Source organism: Lonchura striata, chromosome 1A (assembly GCF_050655825.1).
Source record: "Lonchura striata isolate lonStrDom1 chromosome 1A, ASM5065582v1, whole genome shotgun sequence".
Taxonomy (NCBI): Eukaryota; Metazoa; Chordata; class Aves; order Passeriformes; family Estrildidae; genus Lonchura; species Lonchura striata.
In genome coordinates, this window is record NC_140741.1 from 21322474 (window position 1) to 21347661 (window position 25188).

At 39.0% G+C, this 25188-nt stretch overlaps 1 protein-coding gene across 13 annotated transcripts in view; it reads left to right on the forward strand.

The window, feature by feature from the left end:
* The window catches only part of CAPRIN2 (caprin family member 2), a 32373-nt gene that overhangs the window by 2378 nt on the left and 4807 nt on the right, over positions 1–25188 (forward strand). For 5 of the 13 annotated variants that reach the window (XM_085568990.1, XM_085568992.1, XM_085568991.1 and 2 more), the window contains exons 3-17: positions 816–878; positions 3897–3983; positions 5579–5817; positions 7168–7250; positions 9118–9282; positions 9776–9819; positions 11107–11952; positions 12823–12864; positions 16804–16935; positions 17131–17218; positions 17657–17712; positions 18311–18412; positions 19786–19896; positions 20525–20677; positions 23552–23735. In XM_085568990.1, coding sequence (XP_085425116.1) covers positions 816–878; positions 3897–3983; positions 5579–5817; positions 7168–7250; positions 9118–9282; positions 9776–9819; positions 11107–11952; positions 12823–12864; positions 16804–16935; positions 17131–17218; positions 17657–17712; positions 18311–18412; positions 19786–19896; positions 20525–20677; positions 23552–23735 — 2395 coding nt within the window. The remainder of the gene's footprint in view (positions 1–815; positions 879–3896; positions 3984–5578; positions 5818–7167; positions 7251–9117; positions 9283–9775; positions 9820–11106; positions 11953–12822; positions 12865–16803; positions 16936–17130; positions 17219–17656; positions 17713–18310; positions 18413–19785; positions 19897–20524; positions 20678–23551; positions 23736–25188) is intronic. The other 8 variants (XM_085568994.1, XM_085568995.1, XM_021539990.4 and 5 more) reach the window with 2 other exon arrangements.

Sequence of the window (25188 nt, forward strand, 5' to 3'; positions counted from 1 at the left end):
AATTTTGAATAACATCAGACAAGCATGTCTGTGTGATTAAGCAACTTCGTGTTGTGTTCTGATTCTGTCCAAGGAAGCTTCTTGTTGTGAATTTCTCTGATACCTTTGATTTTCACATGAATGACAATATGGCCTCATCAGCAAATAAAACTGTGACTTAGTAAAATGAGTAGACAGTATTCCTAATCTTATGCTCCTATAGGTACTGTGTCAGTGAAGCTCTAGATACACAAATTGAATGGTATTTTACTTCATGGCAGTGAAGTCACCTTCTGTTTCCCTAAAGAAGTTTGCAATACCAAATAGTTTAGTTTTGTGTTGTTTACATCAGCATTTAGACTGCTTTGGTATATTGAAAGTCTTATTTTCTCCTTGAATACACTTGTCCCCTTTCTTAGTGAACAGGGCTATAAATTTTTGATGTAATTAAAGCCAAATTTTTCAAATACATAACCAGGATTGTTCAAGGGTAATATAACTAAATTCCAATGTTGACTTGGAAAAGCTAAACAAGTCTACCTTAAATAAGAACACTGGATGTATTTGAAGCTACTTAAAGATCTTGTATCAATGCATTAATAGTTCTTAAATGAAACAAAAGTAGTAAGTAAGGACTGAAAGATCAGTGGTAGGGAGAGGAAGTAGACAGTCCTGCAGACTGAAATTCCCAAATCAAAGGCATAGCAAAACTTCCCTTTCTCCAGAAACAAGAGGAAGTAGGAGGTTTTCTATTCTATGTTACAGTATTTCACTCATACCCCTTGCTTAATTTTTGTATTGATTTCTGTATAATGTTTACTTCGAATTTTCTGCAGCTTAAACTAGAAGACTACAAAGATCGTCTGAAGAAGGGGGAAGCCCTCAATCAAGATCAATTGGTAAGCTTGTTTTTTATGCAGGAAGGCCTCAAAACCTTCTGATCTGGCAGGAAGGAGGGGTTGCTGAAGGAGAAGAAGGTGTTTTTATAGAAGCAGTGACTACAGGCTTGTAAAGGTATTTGTCACAAAACCAAATAAACAGATTATTGGTAATCAGGCTGAATGTTTAGCCCATAAGCTCTATTGCCTGTTTTAACTTTCAGTGTTCCCTGAAGGAATAGAAGAGCCCTGTTTATCTTTGCTCTGTAGACTTTCAGCTTCATTGCTTCTGCACCTGTGTTTCTTAATGAGAAATCTGTGTACAGCTGATCTATAAGGCAGTGCAGTGTTAGAACCCAAGCCTCAAAATTTGAGGAGGCTAATTAATCCTCACGATTTCTTCATTAGCAACTCTTACTTGAAGTTGCCTGTTGTCTACACAATGCTGTTGGTTACAAGTAGCTGTTAATATGACTGACAGTGCTGGCTCTTTTTTGTCTTGGTCTCTAATGGATTTTAGATCTGAAACCAAATCTCTATAACATGAAAATTTTAGCAGAGCTGAGTAGGAGTGTCACATAATCCAAAGAGTTTGTTACTCTACTAATCTAGGAGTTACATTTTTAAAATGTAGTGGGCACATTTTAAAGAGTGATGAGGGGTACTGACATTTCAGTGGCAGTGCTGATCCTGCTAATGAACCAGCTGGAAAAATGTCACTAATTGCTAGCTTTATCACAATGCAGCAATCTGAGAACACAAATTCTATTTTCTTGCTGTGAATCATTTGTAAAAGAATTAGACATTAATGGGATAAGAGGGGAAAATGGTACCTTCTTAGAAGTAGAGTAAATGTGTTGGAGTAAATTGTCACTTAGTACTTAACTGCAAAATCTGATGTGGTCTCTTGCCATATCAAGTGCAAAAGTAAATTAATTAAATGTGATGGTTTGGAGTAGGTTGAAGACCTTTCAGTTCCTCTCAACTCAGTCTTCAATCAGGTGAGAAACTTGTATTTAGATCATTGGTGTTCTTCACAATCTGTTTGCTGCCATGAATAGTGAGACTATTGAACAATGTTCTGTAAGTTGGAATAGCCTTGACTGTATTGATTGCTTTGGTATATGCCCTGGACTGTGAAAAGCTGTTAGGTGACAGTGTTTGGAAAATGACATTAACCTGGCTACTGGATTTTAGTATTCCTAGCTGGGTTTCACTTTTAAAGTTTTAGTATCTTTATCCCAGTCTCTGGAGTTCTCTTAGACTATTAAAATGAAGCATTAGATTCAGTCTTCATGGTGAACTGACAAGTGGTAGTCAGACGGTTCAGGTGACTATTGTAGAAGCACATATCCTGTCAATGTTTAATTAATAATCTTGTGAAGTTCCCTGCTTCAGCAGTTAAGATACAGAAGTACTACATTTGTAACTTTCAGATGCAAATTTGTGGTGCATATACAAATTGAAGCTGGAGTAGAGCTTAACAGATCTTAACACCTAAAGAAACTATATAGTGGTGCTCTAATACAACTTGATGACATCTATAGCTTTAATTTTCTGACACACAGAAGTGCATGTCTGATGATGGACTTATTTTGCAAGCAATTTGGATTAAGCTGTAATTATTTATGGTGCATGCCTGCCAGACCTAATGTGTGTGCTAGCCTTACATTAGGAAATACTTGTTTCAAAAATGAGGAGCTTCCAGCAGCTTATTGTGCTGTTTTGCAAGCTGAGCAGATTTTCCTTGGTACTGTTCTTCCAACATGCTTTTAATGAATGTTAATAACAGGTGTGATCGAAGAAAGCTGTTGCTTTCCTGTGGGCTGAGGCACAGCTTGTCATGGGAGCAGTGGTAGCTGTTCTTGATGTTTTCAGGTGGAGAGTTTTACTCTGCAATTTGTGTTGTTAGAAGCACAATTACTGTAACCTGATTAGTAAATTGTTGGTGTTAATTGTGAGTCTTCCTCAAATGTGTGGGTATTGTATTCTTAAAAGTCATTCTCTTGAGTGCTAAGTGAATTGCTAAATAGTACTTCAAAGCTGCTTGGTAAACCAGGTGTGAGCTTGCACTTTGTGTTGAGTTGCATTTAGTCCAGGTAGTGTCTAGTATATCATAAATAAGGGAATAAAAGTAACTGAGCAAATGAACATATAACTTTTTCCCAGTTGCTTAGGAACACATATGGAATTTGCAGATGTCCCAAATCTTATTGGGACAGTAGATTAAGCTTTTGACACTGCACTGATGAAATACTAACACTGCTGTGAAAGAGCTTTATATTAGATTGATGAGTCTGTTCTAGAACAACCTGTGATACCATGTCAGGAGCATAAACCAAATGGGGTGTAAAGCACATGTAAGCAACTGGAATTAAACTTGTTACTTCATACCTTTTGGTGTGAAAATATGGACAGCATGTCTGGACTACAGCATTTTTGCTGTCAAGGGAACTTAGAGAAATTAACTGACCCATTAAAAATGGGGATATCAAAATGCAATTAATGATCTACTGCATAGTATTTTTGAAGACTACTAGTAAAATACTGGTTAAAGCCATTAGTGAAGACAGGAACATGGTTTCTTTTGTGGAAACTAAATTGGAGAGACTTTTTTTCTGGAAGTATGACTTGCCTTGCATATGTCTAAAGTTTGTACAAGTTTTCTTTGAAGGCATTCAGTTAAGCATGAGGATAGAAGATCTGTGCTGAAATTCTCCTGTATTCCTTCCAGGCTTTCAGATCAGCCTGATTTTAAATAGCTGTTTTCCTCTGATTGCCAAGATCTATATAGGCAAACCTGTAGGGTATCTGTCTGGTCGTATGAGCTGGTTTTGAACTGCATCTCAGACAGTTATGAGTGAATGATATTTGCAATTAAAGTACCAGCCACAGACACAGTATCTTAAAAAAGCTACAGTTTCAGAAAAGAGCACGCTAAATGAAAACTTCACAATGAGAGCTTAAGTACAAGGCAATAGAGTTGCAATCAGTAGTCTTGGGCATGAAAAATACATTTTTTTATCTATTCCTTTGTAGGAGGCAGTAGAGAAATATGATGAAGTAGTGCACAATCTGGAATTTGCCAAGGAGCTTCAAAAGACTTTTTCAGGACTTAGCCAAGATGTAAGTATAACTATTTTTCTCTATATGGACAGGAGGTAACTGCAAAACTTTGTGCTACTATTTTAATGGCTACCCTTCTATTCCAGTACACCCCTTGCTAGAAGTTCCTGTCTTGTATCTTTGCAGTAGTGAAGCCCAGGCATAGGCTGGAAGGCAGCTGATTCAGGACAACTGATTATTTGATACTTGTTAACCAGTTGTCTGTTTCTCATATGTGGTAGGCAAAGGCTAAAGAAGCTTCAGTGGCTCCAGTGATGGGCCCCTGAATGGCTGGGGCTTGGAAAATGAGATGTGTGAGGAGAGCCTGGAACAATGGGGCTTGTTGGGCCTGGTGAAGTGAAGGCTTGCACTAGTATCCTTCAGACAGCAAATACTGAAAGGGTGGAGCTGGGATTTTTGCCAAGAGATGTGGTAGGAGAAGCAGTGATCATTACTTGAAGTAGTTGCCAGCCAGGTAGGAGGAAATGGTCACTCACTGGGTGATTAAACATTAGAAGCAGGCTGCATGGGGAAGTTGTAAAATCTGTCCTTGGATTTCTTCAACACTTGACTGCACAAAGCTCCAAGCAATCTGGTCTTGATTCACTGTAGCCTTTCTGGAGGCTGGGCTAGTCACTGTCCCAAGATCCCTTCCAAATTGATTTTTTTAATGCTTCTGGTGAGGGAAGGTGCTGGTATTAAGTCACTTTGACTTCAATGAGAAGTACATCCCTCAGTAAAATTTAACTGAAGCTTGTGGAGTTTGCTATTTAATCAGCTGTAGTTGTCTTTAATTGTGGCAAGTCACTGATTTAATGCTTTATTTAGTCTTTGTTCAGGATTTAAGGCACTCTGTTATTTTTATGCAAACGTTTTATCTTTGGACAAACTGGTCTCTTGGTTCAAGCAAATTTTACACTTATAGATTTGATCCAAGCTAGTGGTAGGGAAACTAAGCATGATTAGTCACTGCTCTGGCATTATTTTTACACAATGCTGAAGGACTTGTGACCCAGTGTATCTTTGTGCAGGTGTTTTTAGTAATCCAACATTCTACCAGTTCATGTTTGTTCTTGAACTTATGCTGTATTTAAAAGCTAACCACCTTGTTTTTAACTTGGCCCTGCTTCTGCTGGTATGGATTCTACAGCCAGTAGCCATTACTGGAACACTAGGGCCCATCTTTGCATCCTTTGCACTGTGTTGTAGGGAACAAAATTTTCATAGATTATGACACCTATTGAGGCATTTTAAGTTCTGTAGTTACTTGGATAGCTTCTGCTGGGTAGTTCTATTAGTGCCTGATGAGAAACTTGAATACATATTCTGTATGTGTTCTGTAACTCATGTTGTTTTTTAGCAGTGTTTTAGTCTTCTGCCAACAGAAATAATTGTAGGATTCTGCTGTATCCTTTAAGCTGGGCTATTCAAAAGCTTAAAAGATTCTGGATATCTGAAGAATTAAGAGTTTCTGTTACCTAACCAAAATTAATAATTGGTTTCCTCACAGTAGAATAATCAATACTAGATCTCAATGTTTTGTCTTAGAATCTTGTTACTAAACGGGATTAAACACACTAAATCATGTTTAATCATTGAATTTTGCATTAAAATAGCTGCTGAAAGCACAGAAGAAGGCTCAGCGGAGAGAGAGTCTATTGAAGCTTGAAGCAGAGAAGAAGAAGCTGCGTACAATACTTCAAGTCCAGTATGTGCTGCAGAACTTCACTCAAGAGCATGTTCAGAAAGATTTCAAAGGTGGTGTGAATGGTGCAATATACTTGCCTTCTATAGAACTAGACTACCTCATAAGATTTGCAAAACTGATATGTCCAGAAAGAAATGAGAACTTGAGGTAAGTTCAGGGGGTTTTGTCTAATTGGTATGCTTCATTTGTTGTGGCAAATGTCCTCTGTTTGACCCTGCTGTGTCTTTAAATACCATGTTTTGGAACATTAATTAAAATTCTCTTCAGTGCACTTGCTTTTGTCTGAGATTAGGAATGTAAAGATTTACCTCACTCAGAGCATTAGAGGGAAGTTGCAGTAATTACAGTCTCAGGCGCAGGCTACAGACAGACTTTGCCACTGTCTTCTGTGGGATTGAGGAGACATAGTTCCATACACTCCTTAGCAGGGAGGCTGGGGATGCACTGCTTGTCTGAGGCCTCACTGTTTGTGAAATTTAAAAAGTGCAGTAAAATCAGAACCCTTTCTATATTCCACCTACATTGATGATTCAGATGTACCTCTTTATTCCAGAGGAATGTAAGATGGTGCTCCTGAGGTGCTCTTGCTGTTAGCTTCAAAGTGGTTTTAAAAAATTGCCTGAAGTTTTTGATACCTCTGCACTAAATGTGCATGTTACCAGGTTGTCTACAGAGGTAATGTCAGTATCAGTGCCCATTTGCCACTGCTCTGGTGCTGTGCTGGCTCATGCTTAGTGTGACAGCCTGTCTGGTAGGGTAGTGCAGCAAGAATTGAATATGGAATAAGTAGTTATTAACTGGTAAGTTGAGACACTTTGAGTCATGTTTGACTATGGACTAATTCTTTAAGTACCTCAAAATTCTAGTCACTTGTCATACATCAGACTTGCCTAATCTTTGCTCTTGAGTTAACTGCTTCCCGAGAACAGCTGCTTATAAAAACCTGCGCAACAGGAGTGTCTCATCCCAATGATGTAACTTTGTTTCTAGTTTACTCTTCTGGTATTACTTCTGCAAGAAGTAATAATCCTTTCCTTTGGGATACTGTTTCACTGAAGTGGATTGAAAATTCTGAATGTCCTCTGAAGGAGGTGAATCTTGGACCTACAGTGAAGTTTCCCAGGAGCTGCTAGTTAGTGAGAATGGCAGCTATTGTTGGTTGCACCTGTACAAGTTCATCCAGTAAATGTGACCAGCTGATTAACCAGCAGTTGTTGGCCTGTTTGCCCTGGCTTGTAATGAAATTCAGCCATGTGGGGCAGTGCTTAGGATCTCTATACTGACTGACAAAAGAAGTTAGGTTTGCTAGGTTAAGTCTTGTACAGAGAGACAGCTGAATTGCTTCCAGTGATTTCAGGGCTTACTATTCACTCCATGTATGCAGCCTTCGTTTGGAAGGTTGGACATCAGTGAATGTTGTAAAATGAGAGGTATTGGGATAGTGCAGCACTTGATCTTGGCTATGATTCTACCTGGTAAAACTGTAATTTGTTTTAGTGTTGGAGACCAGATGGAGCAATCATCTCTCTACTTCTGGGACCTTCTAGAAGGAAGTGAGAAACCTGTGGTTGGAACAACATGTGAGTGTCTCATCTAGAGATATAACTTTAAGAAGCACACTAATTTTCGATCTTTAACATCTTAAAAACAGTGAATACACATGGAAAAAATGAAACAAATTAAACACTTTTAAGTGATGTGTCTATCTCGATTATCCAAGGATGAATGGCTGTTCCTAGTTCAGTTAAGTACAGGTCAATCAATTCCACATGCTTTCATTTTCCAGTCCAGACTTACTCTTCAGAGTACTAGTGTATTTTTGAGGAATACTGATGGTAGCAATTGAAAACCTGATGGATGAATACCTTAGAGAACAGTGGGAAGCTTTTTTTGTATAGTTATGTGCAAATGGGTTAAGCTTGGAACAGTTCCCAGCCATGAAATGCTTAGTTGAGTACCCTGATGTATTACAAAGCTTCAGTGGCTCTAGGTTGAAGGTGCCACAGAATGGAAGAGTCTTTCTTTGTAGGAATTCAAGATTCGTACCTATTGTATCCCTACAGTGCAGGACATCACAGTAGGGATGGGTAGTCATTAGTGGAACTTGCTGAGATCTCTCATGCACAGTGCAGTCTTTCTTTGATGTAATGGAAGTGTCCTTACTTTTCAAGCATACCAAAATCTGTGGGGACTCTACAGATCTTCTCTCACTTGTGGCACAGTTCCAAAATCCCTGGTTGTAAGCCAACATACACACTGTGTTCATATTTACAACTTGCTTATGAGGGAACTCCCTTAATTGAGTTGTAGTGTCTTTCTGTCGTGAACAGCCCTTGCTTGTTGTGTTCACATCAGTCTTGTAGCAGCTGTGTGGGGGGAATCTTTCATTTGCTAGTGACAACAATGCTGAAACTGTTAGAACAGCATTAGTGTGCCCTGTTTAACTTCCACATATGGGTAACTGAACTGACAACTTGGTGTTAAATCTTCCCATGCAATTCTGGACAAACTGCAAGCTGGGATTGCTACAGGCTGGTAACCTCAGCCTTGTATTTGTTGACATGAATAGATTGTTTATCAGTATCTTTATCCCTTTAATGTCAGACTTGCATGCATTTGTGTGCAAGCTAGATTCGGATAAAGCTGTTAGATTGTTTTATTAGCATTCATTGCCTTGGAAGGCAGTTTTTTATAGCCATATTAAATTCTAGCTACAATTCTTGTTTGTGTGGCTGTCACTGGTAGGAGCAGTCTTTCACTGAAAGCTCTTCCTGTTCTCAAGACTGCCATGTTTCCAGCTCCTCTGAAACAATTTCTAGAATCACTGTTATTTCTGAGGTCTTACTCTCTAAGCTGCTCTCTTGTTTGCACAGAGGAGCAAACTGGACAGTGCTTCTCAGAGTACAGTTAAGCTTTTGTTCAACCATGTCAGCTCTGAATTTTTTCCAGCTTTGGAGGAATAAGTTAATTCTGGGATCAGTCCCTTGCATTTCCCCTGCTTGTTTTTACAGTTCTTAACTTTTCTGAGACACCATCCTGTCACCAGCAAGAGGGTCTTGTAGAGTAGTTCCATTGTGACTTTACCTTTACCTCTGTTGCAGTCTCATGTGATTTTAATATCAAAACTGATTAGCTTATACATGGTTAACGAAGCCCTTTCTAAGCATATGGGAGACCAGTGGTTCTGTGTTTACCTTGTGGGCATTTAAACACAAGCTGCAGTCTTGCCCTGGGATTGCAAGGATATTTTCAACTCCATTAAATTAAGCAGTCTAGTAAATAATTTCCTTTACTAAAACATTTTATTGCTATAGCTTGGTAAATTGTGTGAACTTGGAGAAACTTCAGTTCATATAAAGGGAGGAAGGAACAAGTCTTAATCTGTAATCTGAATGCCCCTTAATTTCAGATTTTGGTATTGTAACTTTATGGACTTTTACTTTTTAGATAAACACATGAAGGACCTGTTGTCCAAACTTCTAGAATCTCGCTACTTTGAAAGTATCCCGACTCCTTGCACCACTGTGCCAGTAAAAGAATTGGAAGAAGAAGTAAATAGAAAACCCGAGAAAACAAGACATCTGTCAAAAGGAGAGTCTGCCAAAGAACCAGGTGGAATATTACAGGGTTCAATTTTTATATCAGTGTTGGGAAAGGCTTGAACTGAGCACTGACTTTGCATATCTTAGTGCTAAATCTAATGCTGTGCTGTAGCTTACTTATAATGTAGTAACTGAAGTGGAACCTGCAGGGCTTGCAGCCCTATTTTAGGTAATAATGTAGAAAAAACATTTGAATCATAGTAATAGAATGCTTTTGCCTTCTGAGCAAGTGGATGTGGGGACTGTCTGGTGTGTAGGGAAAGTTACATATTAGGATAACAAAATGATGAATACTATAAAATGCTTTTTGTTTAACTCTAAAGTTCTGCAGCTGTAAACTTAGAAAATAAAAGCTTGTCTACAAGTTGAATGGCAAGCTGAGCTTTCAGAATATCTGGTTTAGCAAATTGTTACTACTATTTAAATAGATTTAAAGAGTTGCTACTGTTTGATCAGCCCTTCTGCATTTCATCAGTTGAAACAAATTAACATCCTTTCTCTAGAATCCATTATGGAGCTTATGAAATCTGAAATACAGCCACAGGAGGTAAGATAGTCTACTGTTAATTGCTTGCCTTTCGTATTGTGATTTATCAGATATGCATTTATAAATGCTCCTCTGCAGCCCTTTTTTAAGCTTAAAAGGGAGTCTGAACAGCAATTTAAGGGTTGCTTGATGTAGGAAGCATTAAAGATTTGGTTGCATTTTTGTTTTTAATGCCAAATTTATGGGATCTGGTGTTGTGTTTTGGGATAAATGGAGCAGGATTGCATGAAGCAGTTATAGTGCTTTAATGCTCTGACACTTTCCTAAATAAAACAAAGCATCTGCCTTTAGAGTGGGAACACTGATCTTTTGTGTACTGTGGGATAGAGAAAATAGACATCTGCTACAGCTGTCTGTAAAAGCTAAGCTTGTTGCAGTAGACTTGATATTGGTGGGATTGAGAATGATGTTGGTCTTTGATTTGTCAGGAAAGAAGGAAACCCAAGACAGACTTGTGTGCACAGGGGTGTGTAGGCCTGTTTCAGCAGCTCTTCAGGCTCCTGAACTTAAGTTTCGGCTGTCAGTAGCACGGAAGTCATTAGACCTGGTTCAAAAAGTGGGGAAGGGTGTCTTTTTCCAAGTGGAAATACTGGTTCTTAAAATGCTGAATCCCTGTTTCCCAGGTATCCCACTAGAGGGTGTACTCTAGAACAAGTTTTTCTAACTTACTGGTAACACTGTTACCTGATTCTCATCTGGTGTTCAGCCAGAAAGTGTCTCAGCCAGTGAGCCTTGTACATTCTTCACTTCATGTATTTACTTCCTGTTCATGACAAAGTGGTAACTTAGAAAAACTTAGGACATCATCATTGAACTCTCAGACCTGGTGACATTTTAGTATCAAAACTCCACTAAGAATGAAGATTATACTTGGTTACTGGGTCTAATATTTTGGGATGCTTAGCGGAATGTCTGCTAATATAGTAACAGAGCTTTTTAGGTGCTTAGAAGGAGAGCTACCTTTATACAAATCACAATTGAATTTGATATTGTCACTGCCTAGGAACATGAGGTAGCATTGAGGATAAGGGCAGTAGATTCACTCAGCTGGGTTTTACTTGTGCTGTTCAGCACTGTTCTCTGTTTCTGTGGCATGCCAAGCAAAGCTAGGCTGCAGTGTAGTAGGATAAAGCCATGGCCACATAGTTTCTATGACTAGTGCTTAGACTGTCTAGGCTCTGCTTTTAGTCAGCAATTTTCAGTAGCTGGGTGACCTAATTTAACTGACCTGAACTGTAGTAGCAAAATGTGTTCTTGGGAGCCATTAAGTTTCTTTGGTCTATGTAGTTTCTCAACAGGCGTTATTTGCCTGAAGCAGAATACTCTGTCAAGAAGAAGCCAGAAGATCCCAGATCTTGGGAAGCTGAGTGTACTAGAAAACAAGAACCTCCAAAGTCCTGGGAGATGCTTGTTGATATTAAAGAGCAGGAACAGAAGCAGAAACAAGAGACCTTAAAGCCTTGGGAAACTCGTGTTAGACAGCAAGAACTAAAAAGACCAGATACTCCAAAGCCTTGGGAAGCTCGTGTTAAGGAGGAGGAACAGAAGCGTGAGTCTGCAAAGCCCTGGGAGAGCTGTGTGGAGGAGGAACAGCAGAAGAAGGCAGAAGCTCCAAAGGCATGGGTGGCTCGTGTCCAAGAGGAGCAGGAGTCTCCCAAACCCTGGGTAGCAAAGGTCAGGGAAGAGCAGGACCAGAAGAAACAGGAATCACCTAAGCCATGGGTAGCAAAAGTTAGGGAAGAGCAGGAACAGAAAAAGCAGGAGTCCTCAAAACCTTGGGTAACCAAAGTTAAGGAAGAACCAGAAGAAAAGCAGGAATCTCCAAAACCTTGGGTAACCCAAACTAGGGAGCAACCAGAACAAAAGAAGCCAGACACTATGAAAACATGGGAAGTGCCTGTTAGGGAAGAGCCAGAGCAAAAGAAGCAGGAGCCTGTGAAGGCTTGGGCTGCACATGTTAGGGAGGAGCCAGAACAAAAGAAGCAGGAGACTCGAGAGGCTTGGGAAAAAGCTGACAGGCAGCAGCAAGTGTCATCACTGCAGTTACAGAACCCTCCGAAGTCCTGGGCAGCTGCCAGTATGGGGCCAAAGGAACAGATGGGCCCAAAGAAGTTTGATTTGGAACCCAAAGAAGTGAGTTGGCATATGTAGTATTATCTGTCATAAGCTTTTGACATTAGTGTATAAAGCCACCTATCAGCAGAGGTATCCAAGGTGTGTTTTGTAGGCCAATATATAGACTCCTGTTCCAGTGTTTCTTGGGGGTAAAAGTTCTGGTGGTTAAAGTTTATATTTGAATAGCAAGATGGTCTGCTTTGCTTTTTACATCAGCACAGTATTGCTGTGTTTGAACCTTGAATAACTGCTTTGTGCATAAGATAGAAGAATTAACTTGGTTCATAACTAGCTATTGGCTCTGTTAGCAGTACAAAGCAGGTATGACTCATCCAGGGATCAAATACTTTGTGGCTGCATGCAAATAACACTTCAGTATTTTTTAGGCTTTTGATTAAAATAGCTGCTGATTCAAGAGAGATCTAATGTCTAGATCAAGCAATACAAACTGTACAGGGGCTTAAATATGTATTTCCAGATGAATGCATAAACCATATTGCTGTCCTGGGAGTCTAACAATAGCATAGTATTAGAAATGTAAAAGAGAAGCCATTGCATGGTTTACAGCTGAACAGGCTGTTGCCCTTTGATCACATTACATTCCTTCTCACCTGTGCTTGGGTAGCAGCAACAGTGGTCACTGTCAAAAGAGATAACTCAGCTCTGCTGTGTCTGCCTTAGGCCACTAAGAGAAATGTTAATCTAAAGGTAGACTTTAGGAAGAAAATATGGGGAATTGAGCAGTTCTCTGTTCGCAGTGTTGTCACCATGACTGTCTTCCTGCAAAAGGCAGGAACCAGTACATCCCATGTTTACTCATGGCAAATGTTTAAGCTTGTATCTTGTCAGTAAACTTGGCAAACTGAAAAATGATGTTCTTGTGCCTAGAGGCGGGACCGCAAACCGAAGGTTGAATATGAGATTAAAAAAGTATGTAACAATGCAGCACTGGGTAACAGCATGGGATTAAGGTGTTTCAGCTTGAGCCACCTTTATTCTCAAGCTGAGTAGAATCTTGTGTCCACTGGTGGTGGTGGTACATATGGAATACCTGGTTGCCTCACTAAGTGACTCTGAGCACAAATAGGTGTTGTGCACCCAGCTATGCACAGTATTCCTGTAACTGAAACTAAGTACTGGAATAGTCTCAAGCACTTGTTAGGTGCCTTGGAATTTCTGGTGTCAGATTACCTCAATGCAAGATGGTTCCTAATGAGAAAATGCTTCCTCTTATTTTCATATGGGATGGATAGATGGATGGCTTAAGTGGTTGAGAAAACTGCTGCAGTGAGTAAAGAGGAGGGTCTCCAGTCATCTGGAGAAACTTGCAAACTGCTTCAGAATCTCTGTAGTAGTGTGCAGGTGTGCAATATACTGACAGAATTAAACTAAATGCTGGAATGTGAGGTCACTGAAGGGGATTGCTGAACTAAGTAAACAGAGCATATTTTAAAGTATTCAAACTTGGATTTACAAAGATCATAGTAAAATGTCAGCTGCCTTTATTTTCGCTTAGCTATTGAGAAATCCTAATACCACAAGTATATTGAATGAGTAGAAGACAGTGTACTGTCAACAAAATAGTCTCCATAGCCAGTTTTTTAAGAGACATCTTTGACTTGAGGTGCCTAAAAAGAACAATTATAGTCATGTTAAGCTTTTCAGATAACAATTTCTCTTGCCCTTGCTTATGTAAAAAAGAGGAAAGACAGTGCTGTAGCTGGATCTGTTTGAGAAAAATTTTAAATGCTTTTGTGCAGGGCTGTAGGCATGGCAGATAAGACCTGTGCCACTGCTGTTGCCCTCTGAGCTGAATCTAACTATTAGAGCTCTGAGGTCTTAAAAAAAACCAAACTGTTTTGAGATACTAAAATATACTTGTTTAACTTAATGTACTGTAAGGTGGAATACCTGAGATGCTGAGCCTAAGACAGCAGAGTGAGCTGATGTGCAACTTGTTTGACTGCTGTTCTGTTTAAATGTTTGTGCAGCCTGTGGACAAGCAGGCAAGCTTGGTTAGAGCTGAATTTGTGGCCTAGTATGGGAATGTTAGTATGTAAGTAAGCCTTCAGTCTCTAAAAAAATCCAGCTTTAACAGGCTATATTGGGATTCTGAGTAGCCAGATTCCAAAGTGGTCATTGGTATATTTGTCTTAACTGGTCCTAGAAAAAATTCTAGATGTTTCACCTCTACTTTTGGTCAGTCAGTTCTCTGGAGGCAAGTCAAGATAGATTTTGCTGAATGTATGAGTAGTGTTGAAGTTAGGTTTCAGAAACATTTCTTATGACAAATTTACCTAAAATTTACTGAATTTACCAGTGCTGTTCAACTGTAGTGGTTCAAGCAACATTCAAGTTAATGTTAAGTGATCTTAGCATGTACAGCTTTGATCTAAGCCAGACTAATAGGTCAGAATCTGCTGCTAGTTTTTAATGACTACCAGAAACAGCATCTATGTGTAGGCTAGAAAGAAAACATCTTAAGAATATTAAGTACTTGCTCTTCAAAGTATCTTTTTATAAAAAGCATAAAAAGTGAAATACTTTAATTTCTTGATACCTTTCTGTATATGATCTTATATTGCACTTAAATATTTTAGTTTTGAACCCCTAGGTTCCAGCAAAGCAGCAAATCAATATGAGGTAACTTCACTGCAGCTTCTTCTGGCTGGTGTATTTTAATATCTATATGAACTAGAAAATGACTTCTATGGAATGGAAAGTCTCAGTGTTTCAGTCCCAACTAAAGCCCTGATATCACATATGTAACCCTGCATTCTTGTACTTCTTGAAGTAAAGAATGCTACCAACAGAATGCATAGAGTATAAGGTGGGGAAGGAGAGAAGGGCTCTGACAAATTGTACAAACATGCAGGAGTTTAAAAATTTTTGGAAGTAAAAGTGACAAGTCTTTTCTGCTTCCATGCTCTTGGGGCTTTTTAAACTTGTTTTTTGTGTTTAATGTACAAGTCTTACATATGTAGCTAGTGGACTACCTTAAGAGCTTTAGACCCTGCCAGACTTGACCTAGTTAGATCACCTAAAGGTGAAAAGCTTCTGTTACTCATTTTCAAACACACAGAACCAGTCTGGTTGTGTCCTTGTGTCTTAGTAGAAATGGCAGTGGAGGAGGAAGAGGATAACTGACAGTGAGTGCTGTAAAATTAAGACTTTTTGTAAGTGAGGACTAAAAGTGATGGACAAAAGATCCAGATTGTGAGTAACTTAATCTGTAACTCACTGAGATGAATTTAATTCAACTGTATCCTTTGTCCTACGCTTATATCCTTTAAAGCTGTAGTTACTGTTCATTATTGAAAACTGTAGCAATATAAACTTGTATTTAACTGGTAGGTAAAGATAGTGCTTCTGCTGCAGCATGTCTAATTAAGATAGAGCTGTACAAAGATGCAGTCTTTTAACTATAGAATAAAGCAAAACTACTCACAGCTCATCGAACAGCTATCATGTGGACCACATAGATACTAGAAACTGAGTCCTCCAGAGTTAATCATGTGCTAAAGCTTGTCTGTGCATGGTATTGGAATTCCTGCAGAGGCCAGAGGTTAGTTTCAGAAAACTGTTGAAAGGAAATGCAAGAGTTTTTAGGCTTGTCCTGAAAGCGAACAAAGAGAACTTCATCAGTTTGTGGTGGATTTAGTGTGACAATTGTCATCATAGCAGAAATACCCTTCTGCCGTATATTTTTCCAATGACTTTACACAAATGCTCCACAACACTGCTGTACAATATATTGTAGTTGTAACCTGCTGTTAGAAACACAGCTGTTTGTCCTGTAGGGAAATAAAGGCTTTCATGTTCCTGCACATCTCATATGAATTGAAATAACTGAATGTCTCCAGATTTGCCTCCCTCTAGCTGCATAAACAAACATAAGAGTAAAACTTTAGAGAACCACAAAAAAATTTAAAATACTTCTAATGAGCCTACCTCTTCATGCTGCTTTCAAAAGATGTGTTAAACGATCTAGACAGTCTAATGTTATTCTCAGTCTTTAAGCAGCAGAAGCCCTGTTATTTAAAGAGCTCACTATTGTGATTTTTTTTCTGCTACCTTAGACTTGTTCCCTGACAACATATTTCCCTCTCTTAAAGTGAAGTGAGAACCAGTTGGGATGAACTCTCAAGGAACCAGCTGAAATAATCAAGGAGTAATAAATCCCTGCAAAAGTCCATGTTAGGCTCTTGTGTGAAAGCATGGGTGTATTTATGCCAAACTCAGATGTAATACCTTCTGCAGAAGGTGGTGCATTGAAATTATCTAGCTTTTTAGTAGAAACACTTAGTAACTCAGGATGAGAACAGACTTGCAATATATCTCTTAGGTGCAACTTTTTCAGAGTGTCTGGGAATGCCCTCCTAATAAAAGATACGTGCTTTTTTGTGTAGGCTCTATTGAGAGAAGTAAACCTTGAATGATGTAGCTTTGATTTTTAAGTTTATTCTAACCTTCCACTGAAATGTGAGTTTCCTTAGATGAAAATCCCTGATTTTGCTCTAGATGCAGGCCACTTACTACTTTACATTTGACTACAATAAACTGAAGTGAATTAATCTAGTGAAAGGTGTTCCTGCCCATGGCATGGGGGTTGGAACTAAATAATCTTCAAGCTGTCTTCCAAACCAAACCATTCTATGGAATCTGTGGCTTAACTAGTTGTAGCAACAAGAAGCTGTTTTGGTTCTTTTCTTCTAATCAGGTGGAAAACATGATTCAGGAAATATCAGTAAGAGCACAGAATTCCTTGGCCCACAGTGTATGACACCTCTAGGTTACTCTGGAAGTATATTGGATAAGGCAGCTTATCTTGCTTCCACTATTAGATTTAATGTAACTTCTCCTTGTTAGGTGCCTAAACCTGTACATCAGCCAGCTGCAGAATTTTGCTCTACTTCAACTCTTCCAAAAGATCCAGTATTGAGAAGGGAAAAACTTCAGGATCTGATGTCTCAGATACAAGGGACTTACAACTTCATGCAGGTATGTTTTTCTCTGCTGTTCTAGCACAAAGCTCCTGTTCTTACTGAGTTAAGGAAAACAGTCCTGACAATGTGTGTTGGCACTGAATGAATGAATTTAGGCCTAATTAGCAAAAAGCAGCTTGTCAAGTGAAAATGTTTCATTTGTATCTAAAGTTTAATTTTTTTCTACCCAATGGTGATCTTTTTTTGAAAGGAGTCCATTCTGGATTTTGATAAAGCTTCACCAAGTGCCATTGGTTCATCCCAACCTCCTTCAGTCACTCCAGCAAGTAGTCCTGTAGGTAGGTGACACCGTAACTGTAAATGGTATGTACAATTTTGCAAGCACTAACAGGGTTTGCTTGGGGTGTAGATCAGTAGGCCTGGTGAAGACAGCTTGCTTAAATATAAAGAACAGACCATTCTAAAAAACCGGTAGATCTTGGGCTGTAGAACTCAATTACGCAGTTCATGATTTTTTTCTTAATTTGGTCAGTGAATATCTTTTCTGTGGTAAAAATATTTTTGTCATTGAATGCCTGTTCTCTTTTATCAAAAGCTTGAAGTTTTCAATTGGCTGTAGTTTGCTGATGCTAGGTTTAAATATTTGCAGTCCACATGGTAAAAACAGTTTGCATTTTCACATACCAAATGTTTTAAAAAATAGAACTGCACACCAAAACTATATGTAGTGTTTGAATTTAAAAGTACATGTTGCTTAATGCGTTCTATTTTTACAGCTTCAAAAGAGCAGAAACTGCCAAGTCAGAGTGATTTTCTTCAACAGCCCCTTCAAGTAAGTTGAAGTTAGGAATGCCCTGAAGAGGCAGGTAGAGGTTATTTACCCGCATGGACTTGTACTTGAGTTGTTTTTCTTGCCAGTAGTTCTGTTTCATGCAGCGTAGTAGCTTGCAAGCCTAATATCACTCAAATGCTGACAAAGCTGACTGCTCTTTTGGTTGAAAAGCAGCAATAATTTCTTGAAGTTTCTTGAAGTATGTTGAAGACATGCTGAAATAGTTGCATATTTTGCCTTTAGATTCAGGTCATAGCCATTAGTTGTGTGCAGAAGGAACAGCTAGTTTCTTTCCCAGACAATGTGTGTTATCATCTTCGAGATCCTTACACCAAAGATTGTATCTCGAGCTTTGGTAGTTGTGGTTAAATGAACCTTAAATCCAGTCACTGTGCTTGCATATCTTGTGACTTTTGCTTTCAAATATATTTTCCTTACCACAAACAAGAATTCCTAAAAGTCTGACTGGTCAAAACTCTTCAGTTCCTGAATTATTGTGAGGTTTACTTGGACATGATGAGGGTGTGAGTTTTACTGAAACCAAACATTTACATTTTGATATTTTCAAAACCTTATCTCTGTTTTGTCTCCTTGCAAGACTGCTGCTTCATCAATGGTGCTGCATGGTTCAAACACTTCCCTAGCATCTGCTGATCATGCTCTTTCTGGCTCTGAAACTGAAGACTTGGTGACATCACAGGTACAAGATCACTGGCATTCACTGTCACTGTGTGACAGCCAGCCCTAACAGAAAGCTCAGCTGGGGCTCTCCTGAATAACTGTACTGGAACAACATACAAGTAACAGCAGTAGTACAGCCTACAGTCTGGAATACTTAAAGATGGGTGGGAAATTCTTGCTAATAATGCATAAATGAAAGGTGAACAATCTGCTTCTTGACACAGGAAGGGTGTGAGATGAAAAGTGCTCACTAAAAAATGTAGTGCACATTCTTGTATGAACATGGGAGAAACCTAAATATTTGCTTTGGTTGCATATGGAATATTCCCTCTAATGATTATCAAGAAGTTGCAGAAATTGAGATGAGTATTGTCCTGAAATAGCAGAATCTGTGTGTGACCTGAAACACTGAGATTCTCTCAAACACTAACTGAAGAAATACTGGGAATATCACTTCCTGATGTTCAGCTAAGATCTAAAACTTTGCTTAACTGTATTTATGTGCAGTTAAGCATTCAAATAACATTTAAATAGTCCTTAGAGCTGAAAAGTTTCACTTTTTGTAGATCAGTGTCTTAAGGATCTCTTGTGAATTCTGTTCAAGAACACAGCTGGTTCTTTCCTGTTGGACTCTATAATTCAGTGTGTGGATTATAATGGGAAATATTCTTGCTTTTTATGTTTGTTTTGCTGATGTACATGTTATCAGCATACTGTGTATGTAGTATGTTCTCTATTTCTTAATATACTAGATACTGATAGGGCTATTAGTCTTATAACCTCTTGAATCAGCAGTTTTATCCCAGTTCTTGACACCTTCTGTCACTTCTACAGTGCCATGAGACTCCTTGTGCTGATATGAATTCAACAATTCTGCTGTTCAATTTGTTTCCAGAAGGCCTGTGCTGTGCTATAAAGTAGAATGCAAACTTGTTTGTAATTAGGGTTGCTTGTGCCCTGCCTATCTCTAGTCCCTTCAGTTTGAAGTCTAGTGTCTGCTTTTCTTTTCCAGGGAAAGCAGTAGTTAGGTTTTGGTCCCAGGGCACTGGGATGTGTACATGGTGAGCACAGGACTGGTAGTCTTTAGCCCTAGGCTCTGTATTTAAGTATTAAGCAACTCCAAAATGTAGCATTACAAGTGTGAGCTAACTATAGAGCACACAGGCTTTGCAAAGCCTTGTTCAACAGAGCTTACCAGTACCTTTCTATTTAATTCAGTGGGACAGGTGTATGTTGCAGACATCACTGTAAGTGCTTGAAGCAATCTACTGTTCTTAAAATGATCTGACTTTTCAAAATCCATTTGTTTCAACTTTAGCACTGGTGTTTCATAGCTTTACCAGAACTTTGTAGTACTACTCATAACAGCAGGTGCATTATGGCTTCTTCTAGGCATCAACATCACTTTCTCAAGAGAATGAGAAATATACTTCCCAACCTCTGTATCAGACAAGTTCACGTATTTCTGAGCCACTGATACCTAAAAAGATTGAAATTGCCCAGGTGAGCTCTCACAAGTAAGGTAAATACTTAAGTTGCTGAAATGGTAAGGCTCTAGACATCCCTTTTGACTCCTGTTTTGTGTAAATATTGGTGTTCTAAATCAACACTTCATTTTGCCATCTGCTCAGCTGAGGCCTAATGCTAGTTAATACTTTGTCTGGACAACTCAGTATTGTTTCTAATCTGAAACATAATTAAGTTGGAAAGGGGGGAAAAAAAATCAGACCCCTAAATTTCCTAAGTTCCTCCAGAAAAGAGAAGTAATTTTTAATATCAGCCAAAGAATCTTTTACTAAATGAAACAGAAAGCATTCTCTGTGTCCTTAGTGGTAGGGAAAATACCTAATGTCTCTTTATTGTGATGATATTCCAAAGAATGGTATGTATAGTAGCTCATAGGCACATTTCACTTAATCAGCAGAGACTGCAATAGAAGTACTGTTTGCTGAGGATGCACAGCAAGATTTGAAATTGTAAGCAAAAGCTATTTTGTAGCTCTACTATGTCCAAATGTCATCCTGTAGAAACTGCTGACTTCTGTCAGTCTAGGCTTTAGAACAAATTAACTGCTTATGTTACTGCCTGATAATTATCAAGTGACCTTTCATTACATTTGTTCTTCCCTCAGGCAACTATTCCCCTCCCAAGTGAGCCACAGTCGCCATTGCCCACTTCAAGCTCTCCCATGCCATCAGTGCCACCAGCACAAAGCTTTCAGTCTCCTCCAGCAAGCAGCAGCTCTGTCACAATATCTGCAGCTCCCTTTCAGGCTATGCAGACTGTAAGTATGCAACACACAGAACTGAAAAAATGTGAGTAACTTGGGACTAACACTGAAGAACTGGCTCCTCTTGGAATAGTACAGAACTTGATAGGTCATTTCGTTTTAACAGTAAAACTAGATTAGTCCTCTGGTTCTTAGATTCCTTCAGAACTTAAAACAGATCATGTAAGAACAAAGATCCTGGTTTTGCTCTGTATAGTGCCAAAAAACCTAATACTAAGATATATTAGTAGCCTCAAGGAACTAAGAGGGAAAAGTCAGGCCTGAAATCAACAGATTGCTAGCAGTTCCCTAAAGTATAGTGGACCATATTTACACTGCTCTTGGGAAAAGATTTCAAATACAACAGGTTTCATTGGAGAAAGGGAATCCTCAATATAGATATCGGGACAAAATGGTTTCAGAAGCCTGAGCTTGTCTTGTTATACTGTTTGCTTCAGTGGGGTAAAATTCAGTCCACTGGAATCACAGAAAATGTGTTTTTGGGAAACTGGCATTGCTCATTATCCTATGTTGTTAACAAGTACTCAGTGTACATATCTAGGAAATATAGCACACAGTCTGAGATGTTCACTGCAAATATAGACCATCAGTAATGGTGTATGGCCTGAAAAAATAGTATCAAACATTGCTACTTCTGCAGTGCAGGCTTAGAGAAGTTCAGAGGAGGGGTCTCCATTTCAGTATGTACAGGCAAGCCAACATTATTTTCTCCTCTGGTACATTCTTCAGAAGATGATAGAAACGTTGGTTTAATGTTTTCCTCAAAAACAAGCTTTAGAGTCTCCAAAGGCATTCTCCATTTTAACAGAAGTACCAGTGTAGTTCACAATTCATTGGACAATGTCTTGCAGTATTGATACATATGTGGTAGGAACTGGTGGAAGAAGATATCTAATAGCTTTTCAAATCACAGAAAACTTCTGTGACAATCCTGGTATGGTCTAATGGTTTTATGGTAGTAAAATCACTGCATTGACTTTTTCTGCTTGGTTTTCTGTATTTGTAGAAGAGGTTCAAGTCAAACTTACCTCAGAGGCACAGAATTGTGATACACATGACAAATAAGGCAATTTGTGGTAGGGAGGTGGTTTTTTCCTAAGCTAGATGTCTTTAAATTATGCTGAGTGGTTAGGGGGTGATTTTTCCTTGAAGTGCAGAAGTGGCAGCATGCTGTGATTAGGGAATCCAGAGTCTTTTGGGGACCCAGTCTATAAGATAAGCACCTGTCATGGCATAAATATGGAGCTCTGGTCTCAGTCATTCTGGTGATGACTGAACTTGTTTGTCCGTGTTCAGAGTGCTGTGATCATAACAATACTACAGAAAGTTCACTTGAACTGTTACCATGTTTTCAGAGATGTTAAATGTCTCAGATTGCTCTTGGGGTTTTTGGGGAAACCTGGCAAACTAAGTGTCACTAAGTCACAAGGATGTTCATTCTTCTTGTAGCAGTAGAAACCTTGAACTTTGCAGTGCAGGGTTTTCTTCTTCCCTACATTACTTAGATTCTCATTGCTGCCAGGAAAGCACAGCCATTGGACTTGAGCAGATAGGTGGGATGATTCCCTGCCAAATACTGGTATCAGAGTGACAGTAATGGGTGTATCCAATTACATGTCCTCAAACATCCTATTGCTGCTATTTTGCTTATGGAAGCTTAAAGGCAGGCTTGACCTGTAGCCCTAGTCCTTGATTTGAATTCCACCTGTAACCCTCACTGCAGGAAAAAGCAGACCACTTGCTACAGATTCTTTTTGGTGTGGGTGTTGACAGCCTGACTGCCCTTCCTTCTCAAATTCCTTTTAGGAAAAGGATAGCTTTGGATCATTTTATTTACCAGATGAAGTGATCAAAAATGAAAAATTAACAAACCAGTTAGTTTTACTTTTACAACTTATGCTCAACACTTGAGTGGCTCAAGGCATTTCTACTGCCTGTTTGAGGCAATGCTGGGTTTTTTGACCCCAGAAGAAGTATTTTTTGGTTTTTTTTTTAATTATAAGAGCATCTGAAAATGGCAAGAACTGCCAAGCTGTGAAGCTGTTTCTTGTATCATCTAGCTGTGGCTTTTGCCCAAGTCTGTCTTCAGAGAGTTTATAGTCTTGTTAGATATACCTGTAGATTTGGTACCAGTACTGCTGACAGCTCTTTATGTGAAATTTAGATCCTTTTAATCAAAACAGACTTTGCCTATTTGATGTTGATGCTAGTTGTCACTTTTGACAGTATTATTTCTGGTAATTGTGTTATTTGCTATAAAGTAATATAGTCTCTGGAGTGACTGAAGTCTGGGTTATTAGGTTTAACTAGCAGCAATACCTGCTCATCATTGTACTGCCCAGACTATAATACTTGAATGACAAGACTTAGGTTAAGTGTTTACTTTTGGGAAATGTTAAATGAGTAGGAAAAATGAAGCTTCATTTAATGAAGGGGCAAATGGTGTCTAATATGGTGTTTGAGTGGATAGCAGTGTTACATCAGATCCCAAGACATGCAGAAAGACCCACATTCTTCCCAAATGTGAATATCTCATCTCAGGATAGGCTGTCCCTGCTTCAACTTGAACTGTAAGACAGGTAGTCAGTGGATTTCCCATAGGAGGAAAATAGCTTGTTGTATGGCAATTGTTCTGCTGATAGAGTACAGTAGCTATGGCAAATCAAGCTGTTCCTTGGGTAGTAGCTCCATAAACAGGAGTGTGTTCTGTAAGTTTACTGAGAGGGAAAAGGATAGGTTGATGTATTTGTTTGGTTATTTCTAAGAAACAGCTGGTGTTCTAGAAATACACTAAAAAGCATAGGGTGGTGGCATTAGGCAGAGATGTTAGCTGATAGTGTTAAGCACTTGTTTGCAAATATGTTGTAGGTATTTAAAGTGAATGCACCACTGCCTCCACGTAAAGACCAGGATATTAAAGAGGATTCTTCATATTCTGTGGGATATAACCAGAGTTTCTCCACAGCAAGTACACAGACTCCTCCTCAATGCCAGTTGCAATCTTCTCATGTTGCAGAACAAACCTCTCTTTCACAAGAATCTCTGTCTTCAGGTGAGAACTGCACTTGTATCTGTATTTCAAGTAGTCTTTCAATGTGTTCAGTCTATAATAGTATTTAAATTCACTATCATGTGCTGTGAATACTTCTAACCCAGTGGAATTCCTAACAGGTGCTACAGAAATGTCTGATATTAGGCATACATCAACTCTAATGTAGTTGATGGTATGCAAACTTAATTTCAAAACTGCTAGGAGGATGAAAGGCTGGTTCAAACTTGTTTCTCTTAGATGAACAAACTGTCACTTACATGTCTGAATTTCCCAGTAGGTGAGACATTAAAGTATGTGGTGATACTTGCCAGTCAAACAATTATTTGCTTGGGATAGTAGCAATGATGAAATACTCTTATTTGGAACCATTAATTTGGCCTCTGGTAGGTAACAGTGCTGTCAGTGCTGGGAGTTGCTGAATGCTAAGTAGGAAAGCTGGGATAACTTTTCACTCTGACCTGAGAAATACTGAGCCTAGTAAGTGGTCTTGAGCTGTTGCATTCAACACAAACATGACTTACTTGATGTTCAGGTAGTACAAGAGGTGGATGTGTATAGCTGGCACTGAATTTGGCATGAAACTGGTCCCTAAATGTTTTGAGGTTTTAGGATGAAAGAAAGTGACAACTAGGGACCTGTATTCATAAGGCTCAAGGTATTCATTGAGCCTGTATTCATTGGCTCAAGGGCAATTACAGCTGCTGTTCTCCTGCCAGAGTGATTTCCACAGGTCTTAGACTAGAAAAAGACTGACAGTGTGTGAAGTCAATGAGATGTTAAGAACTCAAAAGAACAGTGTAAGTGCAGCAGTCAGGAAAGCATGTTCAATGTTCCTTCTCATCACCTGACATTACAGGTGATAAGCTTGCTGGATTTTTTTGTAGAAAATAATTTTTTTTTAATAGCCTTGTACAATGGCTCTCCACACACTTCACATAGGAGTTTATGCTGTTGTTCTGGATCAATTTTAAGCTTTCTGGATTGAAATAAAGCATGGCCTTGTGGAAGTACATTTGTGGTTGCAAGGTTTGTGGTTAAAGCTAACCACTCACCCTTGTGAGTGAAAAGCATTCTTGAATACATTTTGCTTGGAGTTGAATGGCCTAGTATGTTGTAGGAATGTCTGTTGAAGAGACTGAACCCAAATATCTGGTTTCCATAGTTATCTTATTGCTATCTAGGTGTGATGGAGTTTGTCTTGCTGTTTCAAGGGATGTCTATACTGAGGTGACCTAGTTTATCAGTGAAAACTCTTAATCAAATATTACTTGATTTTAACCTAGATAGGGTATTTTCGTGCTGCTGTTGAGCTTGTTCTTGCCTGTTGTCAAACCACGACACCTGTGCAACTGACTCTTGTTGAATGCATTTGGGGCTTGCACTGAGAGCCTGTGCTGTCTACAGTAGATTTTAACAAGCGCTACACTTTACAAAACAAAGGGAAGGATCCAAT